Source organism: Microplitis mediator, chromosome 7 (assembly GCF_029852145.1).
Source record: "Microplitis mediator isolate UGA2020A chromosome 7, iyMicMedi2.1, whole genome shotgun sequence".
In the NCBI taxonomy this organism is placed as follows: Eukaryota; Metazoa; Arthropoda; class Insecta; order Hymenoptera; family Braconidae; genus Microplitis; species Microplitis mediator.
The window spans coordinates 895980-920576 of NC_079975.1; the positions used below are offsets into that span (position 1 = coordinate 895980).

Sequence of the window (24597 nt, forward strand, 5' to 3'; positions counted from 1 at the left end):
CGGAAGTTTCGGCTGGTCCATTTTGCCCCAGGTGTTATGCGTAGGGCTAGAAATGTGGAATTATAATAATTTTTTTTTAATTTGACGATAAAAATATGAAAAAATCACTTTTTCAAAATTTTGGGCTTGTCCATTTTGCCCCAAATGTCATGCGTAGGAGTAGAAATGCGCAAACATATCGGATTCATAGTAATTAGTCAAATAACAAAAAATTTTTTTTTTGGTCAAAATTTCAGGGGGGCCGCTCTCCCCACTCTCCCCTAAGTTCAATAATACTTAATAAAATAATATACATATTTATTTATATATGTATATTACATATTAATGGCATTCAATATGGGATAGAAACAAACAGATGTACTCATATATACAGATATATATAGATATAAAGTTATATCATATGGTTCATTGACTAATTGCAGAGTAGTTCAATAGCAGGTATTCAGTAATTGACGAAGCAATACCAAGAGCTCGAGGTAAAGCTTCACCAGCGAATTCAGTAGTGATAGTCGATAATGGCCAGACCAATCCGAGGAATCTGATTTCGTGGCAACGACTGCCATTCTCTCTCTCCCTCTCAAATCTATACTATACTATACTATACTACACTACAATACATCCCAGCACAATGCTCTCATTATTAATTAGCGGACCACTTTTGCGTATTCCTACTCGCTGATCACTAATACATTCATTGTTCGAAATTAGTTCGAAAAAATCTAAAATTAACCATCTCGTGAACCGACACCGGGAATTTAAAAATTTCTTTTGACTAAAAAAGTCTCGCTGCCGACAAATTGCCGCAAAATGAAAGTAAAAAATTTTTTGTTGTCTCTTAATCCGGCATTGCACCGGAACACCCGAGAGCACCTTTTTCATTTTATTTATCATTTTTTATTTTTAACAATCTTGAGTTCTTTTTCATTAGTGCTAAACGGAAGTGCACAATAGCCAGTAGGAGTAATCGAATCCCCGCGGAGCTTCACAATATAACAGGGATTTTATTTAATTAATTTTATTTTAAAATATTTGAATTTGAATTTTATTCGACTGCGCTCTCGGCCCACGCATCACCGTTGCCCCCACGCCGTTAGAGATCGATAATATAAAACTCTAACTGATTGGTTGACACGTTTGGCCGTGTGACGAATGGGTACTCTATGGGGCCCCGAGTCCCGCCATTTCTAGAGATAAAAATTTATTTGAAATTTGGATGATACGAGCCTGAGATGGAATCAAGAGTGGGGATGCCGGCTTCGCAGCACACCGAGACGCACTCGAGACTCACTCACTGCCTGGTGCTACTATAGATAGGACGCATCAAAAAATTATTACAATATTATAAACTTGCTATCAACAGCACAATACCACAAAGTAAATTACAATTTACGGCGAGTCGCGAGACCCCGTACAATTAACAAAATAAATAAAAAGTGAGTTTTATATAAATCAAAGAAAACATCAAATTTAAACAACGGAAAACGGCGAGTCGAAAAGACCCCGTGTTTAAAGAAAACGGTGAGTCTATACTAGACCCCGGGTACATCTGTCTCAAGGTCCACGATTGTCGTGATCTTTTGTCGAGATTTTTTTTATAACAACTAAAATTACGCTGAGTTTAGCAACCGCGTAATTAATTAAGGACAATTATTTAAAACTGCAGCTGGAAAAGATCCGACAAACATCAGCGACTGGCATCAGGAAGTACGAGCGGCGTCCTTTCATCTCATGGCGTCATCATCGACTCCTGGAACTTCTTCGGTAATTGTGGAAAACATCCTGGTTAATTAATTAATTATTACTTACTAATTTTATTATAAAATATTAATTGAAAAAATCGTATATTATACGTATAAGTTAGGGATAAAATTTATCGTTTTCGCGGCGTGGGTTCGAGAGTATTCGGTCGCCATTTTGTTTAAGTGTCTGGGTTGTCTTTGTTAGGTAGAGTCAGATTAATTAATTAATTCAGTCGAGTCTAGCGACCACTGATTAATTAATTAATAATTAAAATTCTTAAAATTTAAATTACATTTAATTTAGCAGGTATTTTCTTAGAGATACTGAGTCTCACCGACCGTTCTCTAGGAGGTGCTGAAATTTAGTTTGGTAGAAATTATTGGACATTGTGACCTTGGTGCCGAGTCTCACCGACCGCATCACTGGAAAAATTCAAGACAACAAAAACCCAGAACTTAGGCGGTAATAAATTTTATAATTGCGAATATATTGTATGTGTGTGTGTGTGATCTGATATTAAAATTTTCCTCGCCAGCAAATTGTTAAAAATAAAGGAAGTGATAATAATTATAGAGATTTGAAAAATTTATATGAAAATTATTAAAATTATAAACACGTTAAAATTGTCGGGAAAACTTAAAGTTTTACTGTTGTTAAAGAGAATTAATATTAAGTAAAAAGCATATCTGTTTGCCACCATATTTGTTATAAATAAATTTGGATATATTTTATATAATTTATTGAAATAATTATTCTCGATCGACTAATGATGTTGAGTCTGACGACCACTCATTAAGTGATTGATAAAATTCAAAATTAGAACCTAACTCTGCAGCTGTGTGGTCCAGCCTGGATAAGGAGATTTCCGGACTCACCCTCGAGATTTCTTTTGCTCTCTGCTTTGTTTTGCCTTGCACACGATACTGAGAGATCGTGCAATTTTACTCTCAGTGGCGCCCTTAGAACTTTTTGAGTTCAAAAGGTGTCCAAATTGTGACCTCGTAAGCCTCGTCGTCAAGACCACGGAAGTCGAGGGGTACCCGGTTATATTTGGCGCCCAACGTAATAATTTCCTTATCATGCAGAGTTAAATTTTTAGTAAATTCAAAAGTAGAGTCTTAGCTAATTAAAATTAAATTCAGTAAAATTAAAATCAAAATTTTTTTTTTTTTTCCCTTTATTACAAAAAAAAAAAATTTGCTGGTGAGTGAGTGAGGAAAGTTGAAAAAAAAAAAAAAATAAAAATAAAAATAAATAGAAATAAAACAAACATTTTAACGCAAAAAAAAAAATTGAGTCGTATAAAATACGTGAAGGCAGTCGAGTCAACAATTTTAGCTTGATGGTACGGTACTGATTGTTTGCGTAGCAACAGTAGACACAAAATAATAAAATAAGACAAAAATATTTCAATAACACTAAAGTACAAAAGACTTGAGTTTATAGTTAGAACCAGTCAAAAATATAAACAAAGTATTAAAGAAAATCTTACAAGGGATTAAAAGTTAACGTAAAGACAAATAAAATAAATTAAATTAATCCTTAGTAAATATTTTACACTTGTGTTGTCCATAATTTAATTCTATTCCGGTTCAATTGGTAATAATATTTGGTACTTAAAATGTCAAAGCTAAAATCGGGTAAAGGAGTTTTAACGCGATCACAAAATACAGGGGACGAATTGTTGAATTTAGAGTCACCGGACCCAACGGGAGGTAGTAAATTAATCCATACACCCCCGGGAAATACATCGGGATTCCGGACTCCCACAGAACAGACGGGAAACGACACTATTTACAAGACACCCATAGACTCTTCGTCAAAGGTATCATTACCTAAAGTCCCTCCACTAAATATCCAAGATCCTTCACTCGAAAATAATGCACAAACTCAATCCTGGTTTAATGCAGGAGCTAGCAACGCTTCTACTCCTGGCCTCGCTCCAGTGTTAGCTCGTGTTGACGCTAGGATTGACAATCTAACAGCACAATTACGTACACAGGGTGAAATGAGTAACGTACACGTGGACGCGATAAATCGGTTAACTGACGCGGTGAACCAGTTATTTTTACGCGAAACAACTTGCAACAAACATTCTCAGAATAGTAATGAACAACCAGAACCAAGTCAAACGGTATCAGTTGTCAGAACTGTCGACCCTTCAGGTCTCAGTCTTGGTGGGGGGGAGACAGTGCATGCTGCACTAAATAATATTCCGGCGTTAGTAAACAATACATTACCGTCTAATACAAATCACGTAGATGCACGTATAAATCCACCGGTAAATTCAAATTCTTTGGCGCAAACAAACGAACGCAGATGGAAGGACATTCTGGATCACTTGAAAATGTGGCCATTACGTTTTCCTTCTCAAGATTCATCAGCTAATGAGTTTATCTCAACAGCTGAGGCACATGCTACACGTGAAGGGTGGTCTGACGATGAATTATTACGCGTTATGGGGTACTTATTACAAGATAGAGCCGCGAAATGGTTTGACGTGAATTATACGCGCTGGAACTCGTATAGACAATTTAAACTTGAGTTTGTAAGAACGTTTGGCTCTACTAAGACCGACCATCAGATCTTAGTAGAGCTGGGCCAAATGAGACCAAATACTGGGGAGAAAATGTCTGAATTCGCGTTCAGAATGCAGGCAAAATACCAAACTATGAACATACCTCCTTCTGAGAACGAACAGGTCTCTTGCATCAGGAATCATTTAAATTCTGAAGTCAGGAACCTGGTGTTTGCTAGACACGTTGACAATTACGAAGACCTGTTGGCTGCAATACATGAGGCTACTCAGACGTTAGAGGAGGGGAGTCGCGTATTTGGGAAAGACAAAACAGTAGAAGAGCCTAAAATTTTTAAAAACCGAGAAAAATCGCGATTTTCCGCGCTTCAGAGTCTGCGAGGTACGGAATTTTATCTTGAATCGGATCGCGGTCGTCAGCCATTAGTTATTGAGGAAATTAAAGAGGGTAAGGGCGGTGAACATATCATCTGCGCTTCAGCAGGTGTCTCAACTGTTCCTTCCGGTCAATACGGTCAAAGAAGTGATCAATATCGTCCACGTTATAGCACACAATTTCAAGGTCAACAAAGTACACAACCTCAATATCCTCAAACTCATAGATCCTACCCTCCTCGGACGCAAAATTATTCCGGTAGACAAGGTTTTATAAATAACAACTCCAATCAGTTCTCCCAACGAAACCAGACAAACCCTTCCCAGTCTAACAACAATTATATACCCTGGCTACCTAATGCTCCTAGAAATAACCGACCCTGCTATAATTGCGGTGAGTCTGGTCATACCTTCGATACATGTACTAATCCTAGACGTGATGTCTGCAATTATTGTAACATGGTGGGACACACTAGACAGACTTGTAGACGTTTACAACAAACCCCAAATCAGCGTGCTCTTCCAGCACCTAATACTGAGCAAAATAAAACTGACAGAGTAGATAGAAAAAACGAATAAGGCCGGATCACCTATCTCCAGTGATTCTGAGCCGAACTCGTAAGAATTTGGAGAATGAAACAAACAAAATTACTGAAAATAAATTAATGGACAATACAAGTGTGAATAAAATAGAGAATTTAATGGATATAGAAAATACGGATTTTATGAGTCAAAATAATTTAAATATATATACGGGTCTCGAATTAAGTAATAATGAAAATTTTAATAAAGAAAGGGAAGATTTAAAAATTAAAAATAAATCTAAGGTTGAATTAAATGATAATAATTGGAATAAAATTAGTAATGGAAATTTAAGGGAATTGGTTAAAAATGACTCGGAAGTTATCTCTGAAATAAAATATAAAAATGGAAATTTTGGGGAAAACATTTCGGATCCAGGGGATTCAGAAATGGAGTCGGTAAATAATTTAAAAGGTTTACAAAATAATATAGTTTTTAATGGTAATAAAGAAAATAAATTAAAGGAAGGTAATAAAATTAAAATTGGTCAAAGAATAAGAGTCCTGGGGACTAAAACAAAAAATTTAATTACGGGATTATTAATTAAAATATTGATTATTGTGGGATTCGTGTTGAGAGTCGGTAGGGACTTACACGAGAAATTTAAATTTAAAAATTTTGGTATGGATAATTTTAAAAAAACGGTTGAGAAATTTAAATTTAAAAATTTTGGTATGGATATTTTTAAAAGAGTCGTGGTTAATATAAAATTAAAAAATTTTGGTATGGATCTCTTTAATAGAGCGGGTGATAATATAAAGTTTAAACATTTGAATAAAGATCTCTTTAAAAGAGCGAAGGGTAAAATAAATAAATTAAAAAATGGAATTATGAGGATGGATAATTGTAAAATAGGAAAGGATAACTGTCCAGGGGACAAATATGGGGAAAATTATTTAGAAAATAAAATAGGATTTAAATTAATTAGAGGACCCGTATATAAAGATTTAAAAGATATTTATTTAAATAAAGATTTTATTACTAATGATAATTTTGATTATAAAGAATATATTGATTTTAATAATGAAGTTGACGCAGTGTACTCGTTGGGAACTGTAGATTTAATAACGGGGTCCGCGAGTAACGAAGTGGAGTCAGAAGCATTCGAACTTACTGACTGTAAAATAAATAATAATTTTTATGGAACAGATATAAATAAATTAAGTTCATTAATTAATTCTATTATAAATAATGGTGAGGTAATTGTAAATGATCAGACAAATCAGGCACTAACATATTTAATTTCAATTTTAGAAAATAATTCTTGCAATAATGATCAACTTCTGATTACTGATATTGGTCCAGAAGATGATCTGGAACCACCTCAAGTAAATGTTGAAAATACACCATATATCTGTGGGTTACAACCTTTAGATACTGAGGAAACTGATTATGAAGACGAAGGAGACGAGTGGGAGGAAGAACTTGATCCTGACGTTAGTTCTGATGATGCTGTTGAGTCTAGCGACCACAGGTCATCGAATGGCGGATCAGGGCTGAGTTCAGATACCCCACTCGCTTCTCCTATTTCTCGTTCTTCATTTTTACCAAATATATTACGCAATATTACTCTGCCTTCACGTATCGCGTATCGTTTAGCGTCACGAAAAACATTTATACCCGGAACTGGACCTAAACCTCCTATAATTACTGCACGTATTCCTGTATCCGTGTGGATATTCGGTGTTCAGCTTAACGGAATTATAGATACTGGTAGTGAGCGGTCTTATATAAGTTCGTCCGTATATAATCGTATTAGCGATTATAAATCGGGTGAAGTTCAGGTAGATGACACTAAACGTCGTGGTGTCCTTTTGGCTAATCATACGTTGTGTAAGACAGAAGGTGGTGCGCCATTTATTATTCAAGTTGGCGATATTGCTGGTGAACAGTATCTCAGTATACTAGAAAGTCTCAGTCATTCGGTGGTACTGGGTATGGACTTTGCTCTCCAGTTCGGTATTCAGATCGATTGTAAATCTCGTACTTGGAAATTTGACGCAAGCATGGAACGTCATCCCTTTGAAATTTTATCTTGTCGAGAGTCCAAAAATCAGTGTTTGGGGTTGACATCTGTTCAGAGTGATGACCTTAAGACATTTATTTCAGCTGAGCTTGAGAAATTTAAATCTCTACCTAATCATGGGCTGATTGATCTAGTTAAGCATGAGATAGTACTACAACCTGAGGCGAAACCTGTACGGATTCGTCCGTATAGGCGGAGTCCGGTGGTAGCTGCTGAACTTAACAAACAGATCGATGAGTTACTGGAAAAGGGTTACATTCGGTACAGTAATAGTTGTTGGTCGTGTTCTCCAATTATGGTACCTAAACCAAATAATCAATGGCGCTTGTGTATTGATTATCGTCCGGTAAATAAAATCACGATTCCTCCAGCGCATCCGCTTCCAAATATGCTTAGAATATTAAGTGCACTCCACAAGGCGGTATATATAAGCACTATGGATCTTCGAGAAGCGTTTCATCAAATCCTCATGGCGGAAAATTCGATTTCGTATACTGCTTTCTCCGTTGAAGGGAAAGGTCAGTTTGAGTGGGTCCGTATGCCATATGGGTTGGCTGGTGCTCCGAGTACATTCCAAAAGGCGATGGACATTTTACGAGAGCGGTTCATCAAGTTGTTGGAGCTGCGAAATTTACCTCGGTATTGGGCTGACAAGGTCTTTGCATATCTTGACGATTGGGTGATCATAAGCGAGACTTATGAAGAACATAAACGGATTTTGTCTCTTGTTTTTGAAATTTTCAGGGAAGCTGGTCTGTTAATTAATCCAGACAAATGTAAATTTGCGAGATCTGAAGTAAAGTTCCTGGGATTCATAGTCGATCAAGATGGTCTAAGACCAGATCCCGAGAAAATCGCTCCAATAATTAAATATCCGCGTCCAACTAATCGCAAACAGGTTCGTAGTTTCTGTGGTTTAGTGAACTGGTATCACAGACATCTTCAAAATGTTGCAAAGGTCCAAGGTCCACTTAATAAACTGTGTGGTGCGACTGCTGAGTGGAAATGGGGTGAAAATGAAGAGGAAGCGTTTGTTTCCTTAAAGCAGGCGTTAATTGATGCTAAACCCTTGTCGATTCCTAAAATCGGTCTTCCTTATTATTTATACACAGATGCCTGCGATACTGGACTCGGTGCTTTCCTTGTCCAACGAGATCCAGAGAATGGGAACGAGTATCTGATTATTTGTTGCAGTCGACCTCTGCGTGGTGCTGAGACCAGATACACCACGACAGAGAAGGAGTGTCTGGCGGTGGTCTGGGCAGTACGAAAACTTCGTTGTTATCTGGAGGGTGCTCCATTTACTGTCGTTACAGATCATTCTTCTCTTCGCTGGTTACATTCCTTGAAAGATCCAAATGGTCGGTTGGCAAGGTGGGCGATGGAATTATTATCGCATCAGATAAAAATTGAGCATAGAAAAGGTACTGAGAACGAGGGTCCAGATGCTTTGTCCAGGATGTATGAAGACCATGATCCTGTGGATTGGTTGGAGGTCAAGCGGAATCTGGGGAGTTCTGAAAATGATTGCTTACATATTCAAGTGCGGAATTGGTATGATGTTAAGAAAAATAATGTCATGAAGTATCCTGAAAATTATACGGAGTGGCGTGTTCTTGATGATCGTCTTGAGTATTTTAGACCCGATCCTCTGAAAGAAATAGTAGGTGATGAAAATGCTTGGAAAGTCGTGGTTAGGGAGTCTGAGGTGTCTGATCTACTTAAAACTAATCATGAGAATCCGGATGCTGCTCATGTGGGACGGGAGAAAATGTATGAACGGTTAAAAATAAAATATTACTGGCCGGGAATGTATAGAGACGTAACTGAGTACGTGAATGAATGTGACATTTGTAAGAAAGTAAAATATAAGCAGACTTCGTCACATGCTCCAATGCAAACGCGTCAGCCGATCTCTCCATGGGCGGTAGTAGCAGCTGACGTTACGGGACCGTTTCCTAGGTCAAAGGGTGGTTATAAATACGTTCTGATTGTCCAAGATCTCTATACTCGGTTCATTGAAATTTTTCCTCTGCGTAAACAAGGTGGAAAGAGTGTTTTGGAGTCGTTCAAAGATGCTTTTGCTCACTGGGGATATCCATTGTTCATGGTTACAGATAATGGTCGTGAGTTTATCAATCACCAAGTTCGTGATTACTTGAGTTCGGTGGGTGTAAAGATGTCAACTTTGGCGATAGCTCATCCTCAAGGAAATCCTGTTGAGAGGATAAATCGTACTCTTAAACCGATGATACGTGCCTACATTGAAAAGGATCAATCGGAGTGGGATCAACATCTTGGCGAGTTTCAATTGGCCTATAATAGTGCGTATCATGCATCCCTTAAATTGTCACCTTATTATCTCGTATATGGTCGTGAGCCTCGGCTCTCTGGTAAAATTTCTGAATTGGAACTTGATGATATTGATGAGAGTAGTCTGAACTGGAGACATCGTCTAGATAAACTAGATCAGCTGAGACACAAAGTTGAAGATATTATGCGTAAGGAAAGCGAACGACAAGCCGGTTACTATAATAAAACTGCTCGGGATGTCCCTAAACTTCAAGTTGGAGATAAAGTATTTTATCCCAACCGTAAGCTAAGCAAGAAATCAGATAAATATAGTAGGACATTAGATTATAAATATTTAGGTCCAGCGATAGTTAGTAAAGTAATTAGTCCAATAATTGTTGAGTTGAAAGATGCGTCGGGTAAAAGTCTTGGTAAACATTACGTGCCTGATTTAAAGACTCGTACGAGTCCACGTAATAAAATCAATGCGATTTAAATTATAGGACAGGTCGGAACGAGAGGAAGCGGAGAATTTGAAGGTGTTGGGAGCGGTAGGACCAAACCACACGCGTAATCGCAAAAGAAAATTAAGAAGATGGTTGTTGGAGACCGCGATTGAACTTGGCGAGCGACCAGCGCCTCCTGTAAAGAGAAGAAAATTGCGTTCGGCGGTTGTTGTCCCCACAAGTTCTACTTTGACATCCTCAACCGTGTCTGTCCTTGAACCAAGTCCCCTAGTTGAGTCCAATCCTCCTGCTGATCCTAAGGAGCAAGATGTTCCTACAGAAGCTTCTATAAACCTAGAACCATCAAACTCTGATACCGATTGGTCATTGATAAATGATTTGGCAGCCGTTAGTATTTGGGATGGTATAGCTAAACCCTATATTTCTGACGATCCTTACGAGTTTTATGATCCAGCTAAGGATCGCGTTAGTAAGAAAAAACGTCGTAAAGATCGTAAGAGGATGGAACCTGTCTGGGAGTTGATGGAGGAGTTTCGTCCGGAAGAACCGGAGCCTTTTTTTCTTTCATACGTGGCTCGTTCACCTGGTTTGTCACATGACCTAATTCCACCAGAACAACCTGATCTCCTTCGTGCCAAACCACCTTCTAACTTGTTATCCGACTATAAGATCCCCAAGATCAACCGTTTCCGGTTACCATCTTCAGTAATATCTCATACTGAGTTAAAAGATGAAAAATGTTGTGATGGAGACACTAAGATTCATTGAGCTCAAGCTGTTGAGCTGAGTTTAACAACCGCCTGCAGTTTGGCTCAATAATCCCCTAATAATTTAAAATGCGTCGCGATGCTGGTCGTCGGCTTAGATGCGCCTAGTCAGGGAACATAAATTCTAGTGTTCGAATTTTGTAGACTGTCAGAACTAAGTTCTAACAATATAATTTGATAACTTTTGTAAACATAACGTTCATTAAAATTTAACCATCTCATTAAATCTGTTTTCGGATAAATTTAATCGTTACCTCACTCACTCATTCTTTCAGCCATAGATATTGGAGCAGTTTGAGTTGCTGATCACAGTTGCAGATTTTTTTTATTAGTGATAATTAATTTTAATTTGAAAAATTTTATTTTAGAACGAGGTGTGGACAACGGATATGTTTGTGGTACGAGCGCGAGTCTGGCGGGGGGGAGTATAACAGGGATTTTATTTAATTAATTTTATTTTAAAATATTTGAATTTGAATTTTATTCGACTGCGCTCTCGGCCCACGCATCACCGTTGCCCCCACGCCGTTAGAGATCGATAATATAAAACTCTAACTGATTGGTTGACACGTTTGGCCGTGTGACGAATGGGTACTCTATGGGGCCCCGAGTCCCGCCATTTCTAGAGATAAAAATTTATTTGAAATTTGGATGATACGAGCCTGAGATGGAATCAAGAGTGGGGATGCCGGCTTCGCAGCACACCGAGACGCACTCGAGACTCACTCACTGCCTGGTGCTACTATAGATAGGACGCATCAAAAAATTATTACAATATTATAAACTTGCTATCAACAGCACAATACCACAAAGTAAATTACAATTTACGGCGAGTCGCGAGACCCCGTACAATTAACAAAATAAATAAAAAGTGAGTTTTATATAAATCAAAGAAAACATCAAATTTAAACAACGGAAAACGGCGAGTCGAAAAGACCCCGTGTTTAAAGAAAACGGTGAGTCTATACTAGACCCCGGGTACATCTGTCTCAAGGTCCACGATTGTCGTGATCTTTTGTCGAGATTTTTTTTATAACAACTAAAATTACGCTGAGTTTAGCAACCGCGTAATTAATTAAGGACAATTATTTAAAACTGCAGCTGGAAAAGATCCGACAAACATCAGCGACTGGCATCAGGAAGTACGAGCGGCGTCCTTTCATCTCATGGCGTCATCATCGACTCCTGGAACTTCTTCGGTAATTGTGGAAAACATCCTGGTTAATTAATTAATTATTACTTACTAATTTTATTATAAAATATTAATTGAAAAAATCGTATATTATACGTATAAGTTAGGGATAAAATTTATCGTTTTCGCGGCGTGGGTTCGAGAGTATTCGGTCGCCATTTTGTTTAAGTGTCTGGGTTGTCTTTGTTAGGTAGAGTCAGATTAATTAATTAATTCAGTCGAGTCTAGCGACCACTGATTAATTAATTAATAATTAAAATTCTTAAAATTTAAATTACATTTAATTTAGCAGGTATTTTCTTAGAGATACTGAGTCTCACCGACCGTTCTCTAGGAGGTGCTGAAATTTAGTTTGGTAGAAATTATTGGACATTGTGACCTTGGTGCCGAGTCTCACCGACCGCATCACTGGAAAAATTCAAGACAACAAAAACCCAGAACTTAGGCGGTAATAAATTTTATAATTGCGAATATATTGTATGTGTGTGTGTGTGATCTGATATTAAAATTTTCCTCGCCAGCAAATTGTTAAAAATAAAGGAAGTGATAATAATTATAGAGATTTGAAAAATTTATATGAAAATTATTAAAATTATAAACACGTTAAAATTGTCGGGAAAACTTAAAGTTTTACTGTTGTTAAAGAGAATTAATATTAAGTAAAAAGCATATCTGTTTGCCACCATATTTGTTATAAATAAATTTGGATATATTTTATATAATTTATTGAAATAATTATTCTCGATCGACTAATGATGTTGAGTCTGACGACCACTCATTAAGTGATTGATAAAATTCAAAATTAGAACCTAACTCTGCAGCTGTGTGGTCCAGCCTGGATAAGGAGATTTCCGGACTCACCCTCGAGATTTCTTTTGCTCTCTGCTTTGTTTTGCCTTGCACACGATACTGAGAGATCGTGCAATTTTACTCTCAGTGGCGCCCTTAGAACTTTTTGAGTTCAAAAGGTGTCCAAATTGTGACCTCGTAAGCCTCGTCGTCAAGACCACGGAAGTCGAGGGGTACCCGGTTATAACAAGGCCAACAGCGTGAATTGATCATAAAGCTAAAGAAGATTTTATTCGAGCATAAAAGCACAACGACTAGATAAAAATAATAAAAATAATAATAATAATAATAATAATATAATAAAAATCCTACTACCATTCATACATACATTTATATAGATTTTTGATGCCTTTCACACGTTATTTTTTATTTTTTTTATTACATTGTAAAATGGTAGTAGGGTTTTTATTCATATGTTAAATTTTAATTTTTAATTTTATTAATTCTTGCTCATAAAAAAATTTAATAATAAAATTATCCTGTAATATATATATTTTATTAGATTACCTGTTTGTGCAAGAGTGCATTTTATTGATAAGGGTATTACTTAAGAGTACTTAGACGTTAATTTACTAAGACACTATCGATTTATACTTCAATATTTATCTATTTTTAAATATTTTATTTCTAAGGGAAACGCGAAATTTTTTTTATAAAAATATTTTTAAGTTTGATCGGTGATATTTTGATGACTATTTGAGATAAATGAGTATTTAAGGAGGTCATTGGAAAGGAAATTTAATTCTCTACAACTTTGGTATCAGTAAAAAATACGGTGGGATCGGTAGTTTTGAAGATAGAGCGATATTTGAAGTTTTGGAACAGAATTTAATGATAAAAAAAAAATCTAATCACTTAATTAGTGATAATTTCGAAAGTAATGACTCTAGGTACTTTTTTATGAGGACTAAAGTTGTAGGAAATTAAATTTCCGTTTCCAAACACTGGTATGACGTCTATTTATTTTCAGTAGTTACTGAAATATCGGGAATAAAATATATTATTTATTAACGCAGTCATTGGTTCAGTTTATTTTTGTTTTAAAAATATTTGTCTTTGTATAAATATAAAACAACAACAAATAGTCGAATAATAGCAATTATTTCGAGCTAACGAAGCGAATATGACCAGTTGAGTAATATTCATTTCAGCGTATCATCAACTTGCCATTTATCTCAATTCCTCTATTTGTCTATTGAAATATTGGTGAGCGTAAAACAAGAGGATAATAATCCAAATACATTCAGCCGTTAAATAATCAGCATTTAAATGAGGGTTAACTCTTCTCGTTAAGCGGCATTCGAGTCAATTAATCTCCTATATGTCTATTATTGCACGCAATTACATAGAATACACATTTTTTTTATTCAACCTTACGAACTAATTTTTTGTTTTACTTCTACTCCTGCACAAATAAAACCTCTATCTAAACCGAATAATTGACGAAAAATTAAAAAAAAAATCCAATCAAATTTTAAAAATCAGCTCGTGATTTTTTTTTCATTTATTTAAAAAAAAATATTTTTAAATATTTTGATTGCAAAAAAAAAAGAATAATTTTTGTCTGGGTTCATATTTAAAATACCGACTCAACTTTTATTACAAAAAAAAATTTACGACGATATTAAAGTCATACGATAAATATCATGACAAAGTATATCATTTAGCATATTTTCATAAAATAAAATAACTCAAATAAATCCCATAAATATCAGAAAATGCGCCAGACTTAATTTTTTTTTAAATTTCCCGGGTTGCCAGAAATGTTCATTTGTGAGAATCCCGCGAGTCGCGTACGTGTAAACAGGAAATGCACCGCGAGTGTGATGTGCGCGTGTACCCGAGCGTCATATCATAGAAAACCAAGAAAACAAATCCGTCGGGACATGCCGTCACTCTAAGGCTGTCGGTGTACGTCGGGTAAACGTAATCCAATTCACTCACGTGTTTCCCACGTCCTCGGATACATCTCAACGTTTATTTAATTATTTTCGCAAAAGATTATTCATCACGTAAATACGTACACCGTATATATATGTCTATATATCTACACTCTACTTAATAAAATTATGATGTAGACATTAAATTGAATTACATCATTCTCACGGTATTTTAGCTCTCTCACTTTAAATTTAAATAAAATAATAATAATTATATTTTTTTTTACGTCATCTTATTATTGAGTATCTCCGAAAATTTATTCATAAATTAATCTTGCCAATTTTATATATAAATATCTACTTATAATTTTAATAAAAATTTTTTAAGTACCCAGATGAAATGTTTTTCACAAAAATAATTATTTTTCTCATTATCTTTCCCTCTATAAATTCAAATCTCATTTAAATTTAACCAAACATCCTATTCATATTTATTTTAAACATAAAAATAACCATAATATTTATTTTTATACTAAATATCATTATTGTACAAAGCGAATCTAATAACCCATCATTTTTTTCGAGCAAAAAATCCCTTTAAAAAATTTTATCTGATTATGAAACAATATATAGGGGAGGGGGGCAGAGCGGCCCCCCTAAGCCAATTATTGCTTTTTGTGGCTTTCAACCATAAGATCACTTTACTTTTGTCCTTCGAACAAATTTATGGACATTTTGCCAAAATTCTGAAAAAAATAATTTTTTTTTGTGGCCCCCCTCCAAAAATTATAAAAAATTTTTTTTTTTCGTATTTTTTTTTTTTAAATTGTTTTCATCATTAAGAATGTATTTCTTTCTCTTGACAACTATTTTTGGTTTTACATTACTCGAAAAAAATTTTTTAAGGTGTAATAAATCGTTCACTCTCGATTACCTTAATTACTAATTGTTATTTAATAAAAAAAAAAAAAACAATTATATAGTTTTACTTTATTTCAAAAATTTATCAACAAAAATAAAAAATTTTATTTTTATAAATTTTTAGTGACCAAATTTGCCTCTTACACAAAGAAACGTCCGAAAAATATGAAAAAATAATTTTTTCGGAAGTTTCGGCTGGTCCATTTTGCCCCAGGTGTTATGCGTAGGGCTAAAAATGTGGAATTACAACAATTTTTTTTTTAATTTGACGATAGAAATATAAAAAAATCACTTTTTCAATATTTTGTGCTTGTTCATTTTGCCCCAAATGTTATGCGTAGGGGTAAAAATGCGCAAACATCGCGGATTTATATTCATTAGTCGAAAAAAAAAAATTTTTTTTTTATCAAAATTTCAGGGGGCCGCTCTGCCCCACCCTCCCCTAGTACTCCCGTTCCCTATTAGAGCTTACGAGAATACTTTTTTTTTTAATTGTCTCCGCGTAAGTCGGAAACGAGACACAAGGCCTGAGATCGAGATCTAGGTTATATTATAAAATAAATAAAACGAGGTATGGAGATAAAAAAAGGATGTATAGAAAAGTATAGTGTAAAGTGAAAAAAAGGATCACGCGGAGTTGAAAGGATTTAGCGCGAAAAAAAAACGCCGGTGATATGCTCTTGGGAGCGTTAAAGTTAAGGGGACACAACTATGTCACTACAACGATAACCTGTACTTTAATACTTGTATACATGTATATTTATATATATATATATATATATATATATATATAGAGCGAGAGAGGCTATTACCGCTAAGTTGTAAAGTGGCCAATTTGTATTTTCCCTAGAGCTATACCCCAGCTATTTGTCCGTATCGTACGCGCTATTTTAAAACTTTCTCTATTACCCTTCACTACACTTCACATCTATTTGCAACACAACACCTCGACTAGGTCCATACATTTTTTTTTGGTTGCATAATTTCACGCTAAGGAAAAAAAATTTGAAAAATTTATTATAATTTTTTTTTCTTTTCCTGGTGTCTGGTTCCGCTCGATGACTCTGGAGTCTGCCAACAGGTTCAACCCTTGGCGATAAATAAACCCCCTCGTTATCCGTATAATTTGTACCGACATTAAATGCTGTATTTCTCGAGCTTGTAACGGTATCACATAATACAGTTATTTAACGAATAGCTTCCGCCGGCTGCCGTTAATTGAGATTATGCTTTATTTATTTATGTTTATCGTGTTTAACTTTTAGTTTGCTAATTACTTTAGCGGATTTTTAAGGCTGATAGTAAAGTTGTGGGCGTGGGTGTATTAATCATTGATCGTTAATAATTTTTAAGTGGCGAGTTTTTATTTTTCAGTTGACACGAGACACGTCAAATAGCTGTATCTTTGAAACGCTTGACTTTAGAGGATTTTTTATAAGGACCAAATTTGTAGGGAATTAAATTTCCTACCGAATTGCTCTCGATGAAAAGTGTGTAAGATGGATTGCTTATAAATTATTGCTGATTAAATAAAAACAGATTTTTTTTTTTTACAAAACTCCCAATGCCCATCTTAGTCTCATTTTTTTTTTCAGTATTTTTTATTGAAACGTTAATTTAGCAAATTAAGTTTTCCACTACTTTAGTTTCTATAAAAAAAGTCTATAAGATCGATAGTACAGAGAGCATCTTAAGTAATTAAATATTTTTATTTAATTCTGTAATTTTCTTCCGACTGTAAATGGCTCCATCTTCTAAACTATTGATCCTACGATATTTTTTACTGAGATCAAAATTATAGAGAATTAAATTTCCTCCAACTTTGGTCCTTATCAAAAAGTGCATAAAATAATTCCTTTACAAGTTACAGCATTTTATTTACTCAACAAATTTTTTTTTCCAAAAAACGTTATTTTTGTCTGACTTAAAATGGCCACATCTTTTAAACTATTGATCCTAGAATATTTTTTACTGAATCAAAATCACAGAGAATTGAATTTCCCCCAACTTTGGTCCTCATCAAAAAGTGCATAAAATAATTCCTTTCCACATTACAGCATTTTATTTACTCAACAAATTTTTTTTTCCAAAAAACGTTATTTTTGTCTGACTTAAAATGGCCACATCTTTTAAACTATTGATCCTAGAATATATTTTATAGAAGCCAAAGTTCAAGACAACTAAATTTCCTTTCCAATAGCCATCTTAAATGTCTACTTAGTTTAAATAATTACCAAGATACCGTGAGTTGAAACTAAAGATAGTTTTTACTGTAAGTCTTAAGTATAAATTTATTGGATTTATTGTCAACTAAAAATAATAATAATAATAATTAGTAGTATAATTCTTACCTCTAACAAGTGTAAGAATTCCAAGCGGCATAACAAGAATAGCGACCATAAGATCCGTGATTGCGAGACTCATGAGAAAATAATTAGTGACATTCTGGAGGCGTTTTTCCCAGGTGATGGCCAAACATACGAGAATATTACCAGCGGCTGTACCGACAACCAAAACAACGGCCAGCATCGCCCACCAATTGTTGAGTCCATTGTCTTGAAAGTTTATCGTCGGATCGTGTACACTCGCGTTGTAATCACTGTCGTTTAATATTATTCTAGTCACGGTCTCACGCACTTTATCACTAGTCGCGTTGACACTGACCTTATCGTCAAACAATAGCACGACGTCCAGCGGATCGATACCCCCGCGGGCTGTGATGCCCAAGCCAGAGCCAGACCCGGAGGCCGATGACAGAGACGGAATTGAGGCTGACGAAAAAGATGGACCAGAAGTTGAAGTCGAAAATGATGTCAGACTCGAGCTCGCCCCGGCTGAGCCAAATGAAGGGAAAGAAGTCACCAGGGCTGTAAGTTCGCTCGTCGAATCCGTAATTGGCCGGAAGTGGATCGGCCCAGATTGTCGACTCATCCTTCCAGAGGATTCGAGACCCTCGAGCTTGACCTCAGACACCTTTCAGATTTATTTCCATCTGTAAAATAAATAAATTATTATTATTTTAATTTTTAAAATTTAATTTATGATCAAAGGATCCATCAAATTTTAATTTTTAGGTCAGTGAATTTTTTTTCGCTGTGAAAAATTACGATATTCGGTATATTTTAAATCCATAAATAAATATAAAATATATATATATATAAATATAAATGTATAAATCTGTCAGTAGTAACTTTTGATTCCACAGCATCTACATGTCAATCTTTTTGCTGGCGTATTCCCTACACGAAAGGGCAGTCAATCAGCTTTGGGTGTTTTTTAAAGGCGGCTATTAAATGAAAACTCTATCGTGTCTGTGTAAAAAAAGTAAAATGAAATGAAATAAAATAAAAATGAAAAACGATTTTTGGAGATTGAAAAATTCCTCGGTTTTATTTACTTTTTTTTATACAACATTCACAAAATGGTCAGTTAGTATAAATTTATATACATGTTAGCTAGGGGTTGGGAATTGGAAGGAAGAATGGAAACAGCTCGAGGGTTCTACAATTTTTATACCAGCAATTTCAGGATTTATATAATACATGTGTATGCATGAGATGCATTCTGCCTTTGGAGGAACATCAAAAGCTTTCGCGTTTTAAACTTTGACGATTATGATCCGAATTACTAGAGGAAAAAATGCATGCTCTTATATTTGTATTGAAATATATGAGAAAGATAAGTAGCGACAGGTAAAACCCAAATTTGAAGACAATGGAATAAAATTTATTTTTTTAAGTACGGAAATTTTTTTGTACCGCATTCATATTTTTAATGGGCGGTTTGATATGTTTGAAGTAAAATTAGTTGATTTCCTTGTTCCGAACCCGAGTCGAAATATTAGACGTAAGTTGAACGTTTTAAACGTTAATTGAACATTTTGAAAGTAAATTGAACGATTTTTTTGTAATTTGGTTCATAAAAAATTGGTAATTTCATGAGTTATAATTTTAGTTTAATGATAACATTAATTAATTTATTTCAATATTTGTAATCACAATTTTCATAACCTTGATATCATAATATATGAAAAGATATAATAGTGTTAGATAGAAGTATGAACTGAAAAATTTTTTTTTTTCAAAATACGAATTTTTTATTTAAGAGCCAGAAAGGCGGACGACAAAATTTTAGGGAATTGACGTGATTATAATCCAGGAGTACAAAATCGATGAAAAAAATTTTTTGGAATGCTTATGTTTTCTTATTGTAAGTCTAAATAGGTTTTAGTTACGTTTTCGATTTATGATACTCCAATCTACGTTTTGAATAAGTTAAAAGCTGTCAAATTAAGTTTTTAATGTTCAAAACGTTCAATTTACGTTCAAAACGTTAAGAACGTTCATTTTACGTCTAATATTTCGACTCGGGAAGTGATTTTTTTGTCGACTAATGAATCTGGCCTCCTAATTTCGATACGTAGAAAGAGTTACATTTTTGGAAACTGACTTCTTTGGTATTTTCGCCCTCTATAATATATTTTGCATATCACCCCGTTCTCTTGTTGTTGGAAAATTTTCTGTAGCATGCTTTTCAATGAAAGTATGCATCCTTTTTGCCCTAGTATATTCATATTATTTTTTTTTTTTCAAAGAAAATTTATACCAAAGCAAGAATTCGGTTGATAAATTTGGAATTTGGCAAAAAAAAAGTTCTATTGATTAAATTATGCTAGCAGTGAACATAGACGTTTACTTGAGCTTTATGGAATCATGGAAAAATTCAAAAAATTTTAGACAAGATTTTAAAAAATTAATATTTATAAAGACTAATAAATTTTTTTTTCAAACTGAAAAACTTGGGCTGACGATCAATAAAATTTAAAAATTCTTTCTGCAGAATTTCAAATACTGTCCTAGTAGAAAAAATTTTTGGCACCACTGCCAACTATTCATTGGTCTCGTATTTGAGACTCCAAAAAAAAATTTTGTTTTTCCAAAAAATCGATTTTATTTCAGAGAAAACAAAGAGCTAAATAATGGAATAGGAATAATTGCAAGAAATGAAATTTGTCATTTTTAAAATAATTTAAAATGAAAATAAATGTACGCAATAATTGAATTAATTCAATGCATATAAATACAAAATTTATTATTCCTAATAGAATATAAATGACGAATGAGAATTCATGCTTGATTAAATATTATTTTTATTATAATCCTGTATAATATTCGTAGCAGAGGTAGCGATAGTTTATTTAAAATTCAAATCATGAAATTAAAATGAAAGAATGTCAATTGAGTTAAAAAATAAAAAAGAAAACGGAGAACTAGACTTTTTTGGTCTATTTTTTCCTTCATCATGCGCATTCAGTCCAGAGGATTCAATTCTACGGATTTAATTTGATCGGCCCTCGAGTACTTTAGAAACGATCGGGTTCTGAGTACAGAAAATTCTCTGGGAAAAACTTTTTTTTTTTGTAATAAGCATGTACGTGAATAGAATGGGTAGTAAAGTGAGCTGGGGATGTATCGATGCATGCTTTGAGTTGTTCAAAAATCCGAATAATACTTTTGTATTTTTCTCCGTGATATTTAAATTTATTTATAAAAACAAAAACAAAAAAAAGCGAAACTAGTTCACCGAAAAAAACTAAAAAATAATAACTCGTAAAAAAAGTTTTGCGTAAAATTTTTTTAATTAAAATTAGTTATTTGTAAACAAAAGTTTTGGCTGTAATATAATTGAAAAAAAATATATATACAACTTTTGATAAATATTTATTGCCAAAGGTAAATATAAAAAGTAATTGTTTATACGAACTGAGTAAATTCAATTCGATATAAATTTAATTACCGAATTTAATTAACGAATTATTTTTTATTAGTAAATAAATATTAATAATTAATTTCATTGGCGTTATTTAAATTGGATAATAAATTAACTAAATTAGCGAATTGGGTTTATTAGCTCACACGTTATTCAATTCTAATATTAATTTTATAAAATTCATTGTTATATTTTTATAATAATGGAGATTTACTTCAGTTTTTATTTAAAATTAACTTTCGCCGAATCGCTGAGATTTTAATTAATTTTTTTTAATTATCAGTATTCTGGATTATGGATTTTTATAAAATTATGTGAGTTAATTAAGTATTTAACATGCCAGGGGTTCGAGCGAAGACAATTTTTGAATTCCATGTGAAATTTAATTTTCCATTTTTCCGGTAAATATTTTTTAATTAAATAAAATAGGAGATTTTTGAAATTTTTCAAATATTTTGTGATTTTACTAATAAATATATGAAATATATGTTTTGGGTTCGACAACAAATTTCTGACAAATTTTCAATTTCCGTAAAAAAATATTTCCCTCCATAAATTGCAATAAAAAAATTATCGCAGATACGTCAGCAATAAAATGGAAAATTAAATTAACTTATTGTATGTTCCATCAAATTTATATGACTCGAGTTAATTTAATATCGTCCACATGTATCTGCAACAATTTTGAAAATTAAAAAAATTTTTTTTACAGAGAAAAAAAAATTTAATTAGCAATAAAACAAAGTTCTACTATTGTGCATTTATACCAGTAATTAATTTCAAAAATATGAACTCCATGAAATTGATTCATTAAATATGAACAAAACGTTTTCTGAAAGTACATAAATAATATGTATGTTGTATCGAGTTTTAAAGTATCAAACTCTCCCCTATATTCGAATAATTCGAGTTAAAATGTACAATGAAATTTTAAATTAATGTCACTTGATAATAAAATATATATTATTATATAAATTTAAAACCCTCATCAAGGCTTTTATTCACGTGAAAGTGGATTATATATCACACATATGTAGAAATAGTCCGGATATGTGTACCGCACATTCACCAAACCCAGTTTGATTTTGAAATGTCACTCGAGCTGTAGAGATTTTGCATTTGCCCGGATGATTTCCCTCTCTCTCTTCCTCTTCCTCTGGGATCTGCACATGTTCAAGTCAAGTCCCGCGTAAATTTTTTTCGAATTTCTCGTGCGTGAAAAAAGAACGGGCGCCCATAAAAAATTTAAAAACAGAGCAAATATTTTTTTAAAAATAAAATACGAACTTTTTTTTTGGAAAAAAAGCAGAACTATTTTTCTTTGAATTTTCGGTAACAAAAATACATGAGAAATAAATTTATGAACTGAAGAATGTTAAAAGTACTCAAACAACTTGAACCAGATACATACATTTCTTTAACCACCAATTGGCAAGTTAAATTTTTTTAGTCCCCTCTCTTACTTTTTACTTCTCATTTCCCACTCGCGGTTTCTTTAATTTTTTATCTTTTTTCAAAGGCTCAATTTTTTTACTTGCTTTAGTTTTTTTAACCATTTCACTCTCCCTCTCTCTATTTACTCTTCTTTTATGCCCTCATTTTCCTCGCTAATAAAATCCTCCCACCCGCTCATTATTCAAATCAACTCAAGTGAAACCACCATCTATTTTACCAGCTGCCATTTGATCCTACACCTCCATCTTTTATTTTTTACTTATATTTTTTATTATTATTTAAATAAATAAGAAAATTAATAATATTTTTTCAAGCAAACTATTTCAGTGTAAAAAAAAAATTTAATCAAAAGTAATTTTTAAAAATTAAAACACCAGGATTATTTTGTAATTTCAATTAAAAATTAGTCAAGTGAATTATTTATTAAACGGTTGTTTTAATAGTTATTTCAAATAACCACTTGCACAGAGAACAATAAATCGTACGCAAGATTTAACAACATGGGATTAATTGAAGGGACCAATCAGCCAGGAATTATTATTAAAAAAAAAAAAAAAAAAAATTAAAATTATTTATTTCAACAGTTTTTCGTCACTTTCATTTTACGCTCCAATTAATTGTCGCATTTTTTATCCGTTGTACTCACAGTCAACCCGAATAATTTCCTGAGGTAATAAAATTAAAAATATAAACAATTTTTTTTACTTCTTTAAGGAAAAGAAAATTTTTAAGAGTTTTTTTTTTAAATAATAATTAGGAATATTTTTAAAAAATTTATTGAAATTTTAATTGTTAAATAAAAAATATAAGAAATTTTTTATCAGCAAAAATAAACTTGTAGGTAAACTCAGTAGTCTAATTAGATAAAAAAAAACTCAGTATTTTGTTATTGTGCCATAAGAAAACTGGGTCTGACTGATAGTCTGCATGCTCTACTTATGCACTCAAAAGTCTTGACTTGAGGAAAACAAATAAAGCCCCGACTTTCCTTTGAGATTAATTTTCTATTTTAATATTATCTTGTATCATTATCATTATTATTATAACTATTATTTATACTGCAAAAATAATAATAATAATAATAACGACAGTCGGGAGTAGAAAATAATAATGCATTAAAATTGAAAAGCTATTCCACGGAAGAGTGAGCAGCATTAAGTAGTAAATGTACTCAAGAGTCAGCCGTTAATGCAAAGAACCAAATCGCTGGATTTTCAAGTAACTACTTTTTTTTTTTCTTTTTCCTACTTTACTTGCAATACAAATCGGTAAATAAATCCCCGAAACTAGAGCACTGATAAATGTAACACTTACCGGAACTACATGAACTATTCTTTTTAGTCTCAAATTTATATATTTATTTATTTATATATAAAAAAAAAAATCAAATAAATTTGGCAAGTATCAAGTCACGTTTGAATAATATATCATTCAGTTGTACTTTATTTTCTTACTTTAAAACAACTGAACGTGACAAAGCTTTCATTTAAACTTTCACATTATTCACTTTTTTTATTTTTTCTACCCTATTATTTTTTTTTTATTAATTACAATTATTTTACAGCCAAAAAAAAATTAAAAAAAAAAGTTTCTAAATATATTTTTAATAAATACTCAACTTACATTTAAAAAAATATGACAATTTATAAAAAAATATACGGAGAAAAAAAAAGCGGGCTCACGTGTCCACGCCGCGTGTCGCCGAGTTATCAGTTAGAGATCTTTCTAAACGAATACGAGCGGCGG

The 24597-nt window shown here is 33.2% G+C and overlaps 3 protein-coding genes across 3 annotated transcripts in view; 2 read left to right on the top strand and 1 right to left on the bottom strand.

Moving 5' to 3' along the window:
• Positions 1 to 24597, bottom strand: part of LOC130672477 (alpha-2B adrenergic receptor) — a 59623-nt gene extending 35026 nt beyond the window's left edge. Inside the window, exons 1-2 of the mRNA XM_057477087.1 lie at positions 24475 to 24597; positions 17979 to 18619 (exon numbers count right to left, since the gene is read on the bottom strand). Coding sequence (XP_057333070.1) covers positions 17979 to 18558 — 580 coding nt within the window. The 5' untranslated portion in view covers positions 18559 to 18619; positions 24475 to 24597. The remainder of the gene's footprint in view (positions 1 to 17978; positions 18620 to 24474) is intronic.
• Positions 1456 to 5247, top strand: LOC130672478 (uncharacterized). Its single transcript, XM_057477088.1, has 2 exons — positions 1456 to 1518; positions 1664 to 5247. Exon 2 carries the CDS (start codon positions 3362 to 3364, stop codon positions 5228 to 5230), a length of 1869 nt encoding a protein of 622 aa, XP_057333071.1. The 5' UTR covers positions 1456 to 1518; positions 1664 to 3361; the 3' UTR covers positions 5231 to 5247.
• Positions 1518 to 10786, top strand: LOC130672480 (uncharacterized). Its single transcript, XM_057477090.1, has 2 exons — positions 1518 to 1761; positions 10055 to 10786. The coding sequence occupies exons 1-2, from the start codon at positions 1729 to 1731 to the stop codon at positions 10784 to 10786; spliced, it is 765 nt and encodes a 254-aa protein (XP_057333073.1). The 5' UTR covers positions 1518 to 1728.

What these genes read in the sequence shown, in the direction of transcription:
- LOC130672480 (XM_057477090.1), top strand. Translation starts at nt 1,729, where the DNA reads ATGGCGTCATCATCGACTCCTGGAACTTCTTCG. An exon ending in CGACTCCTGGAACTTCTTCG is followed by an intron (nt 1,762 to 10,054) that starts GTAATTGTGGAA and finishes TTTAAATTATAG; the next exon opens with GACAGGTCGGAACGAGAGGA.
- LOC130672478 (XM_057477088.1), top strand. Translation starts at nt 3,362, where the DNA reads ATGTCAAAGCTAAAATCGGGTAAAGGAGTTTTAACGCGATCACAAAAT.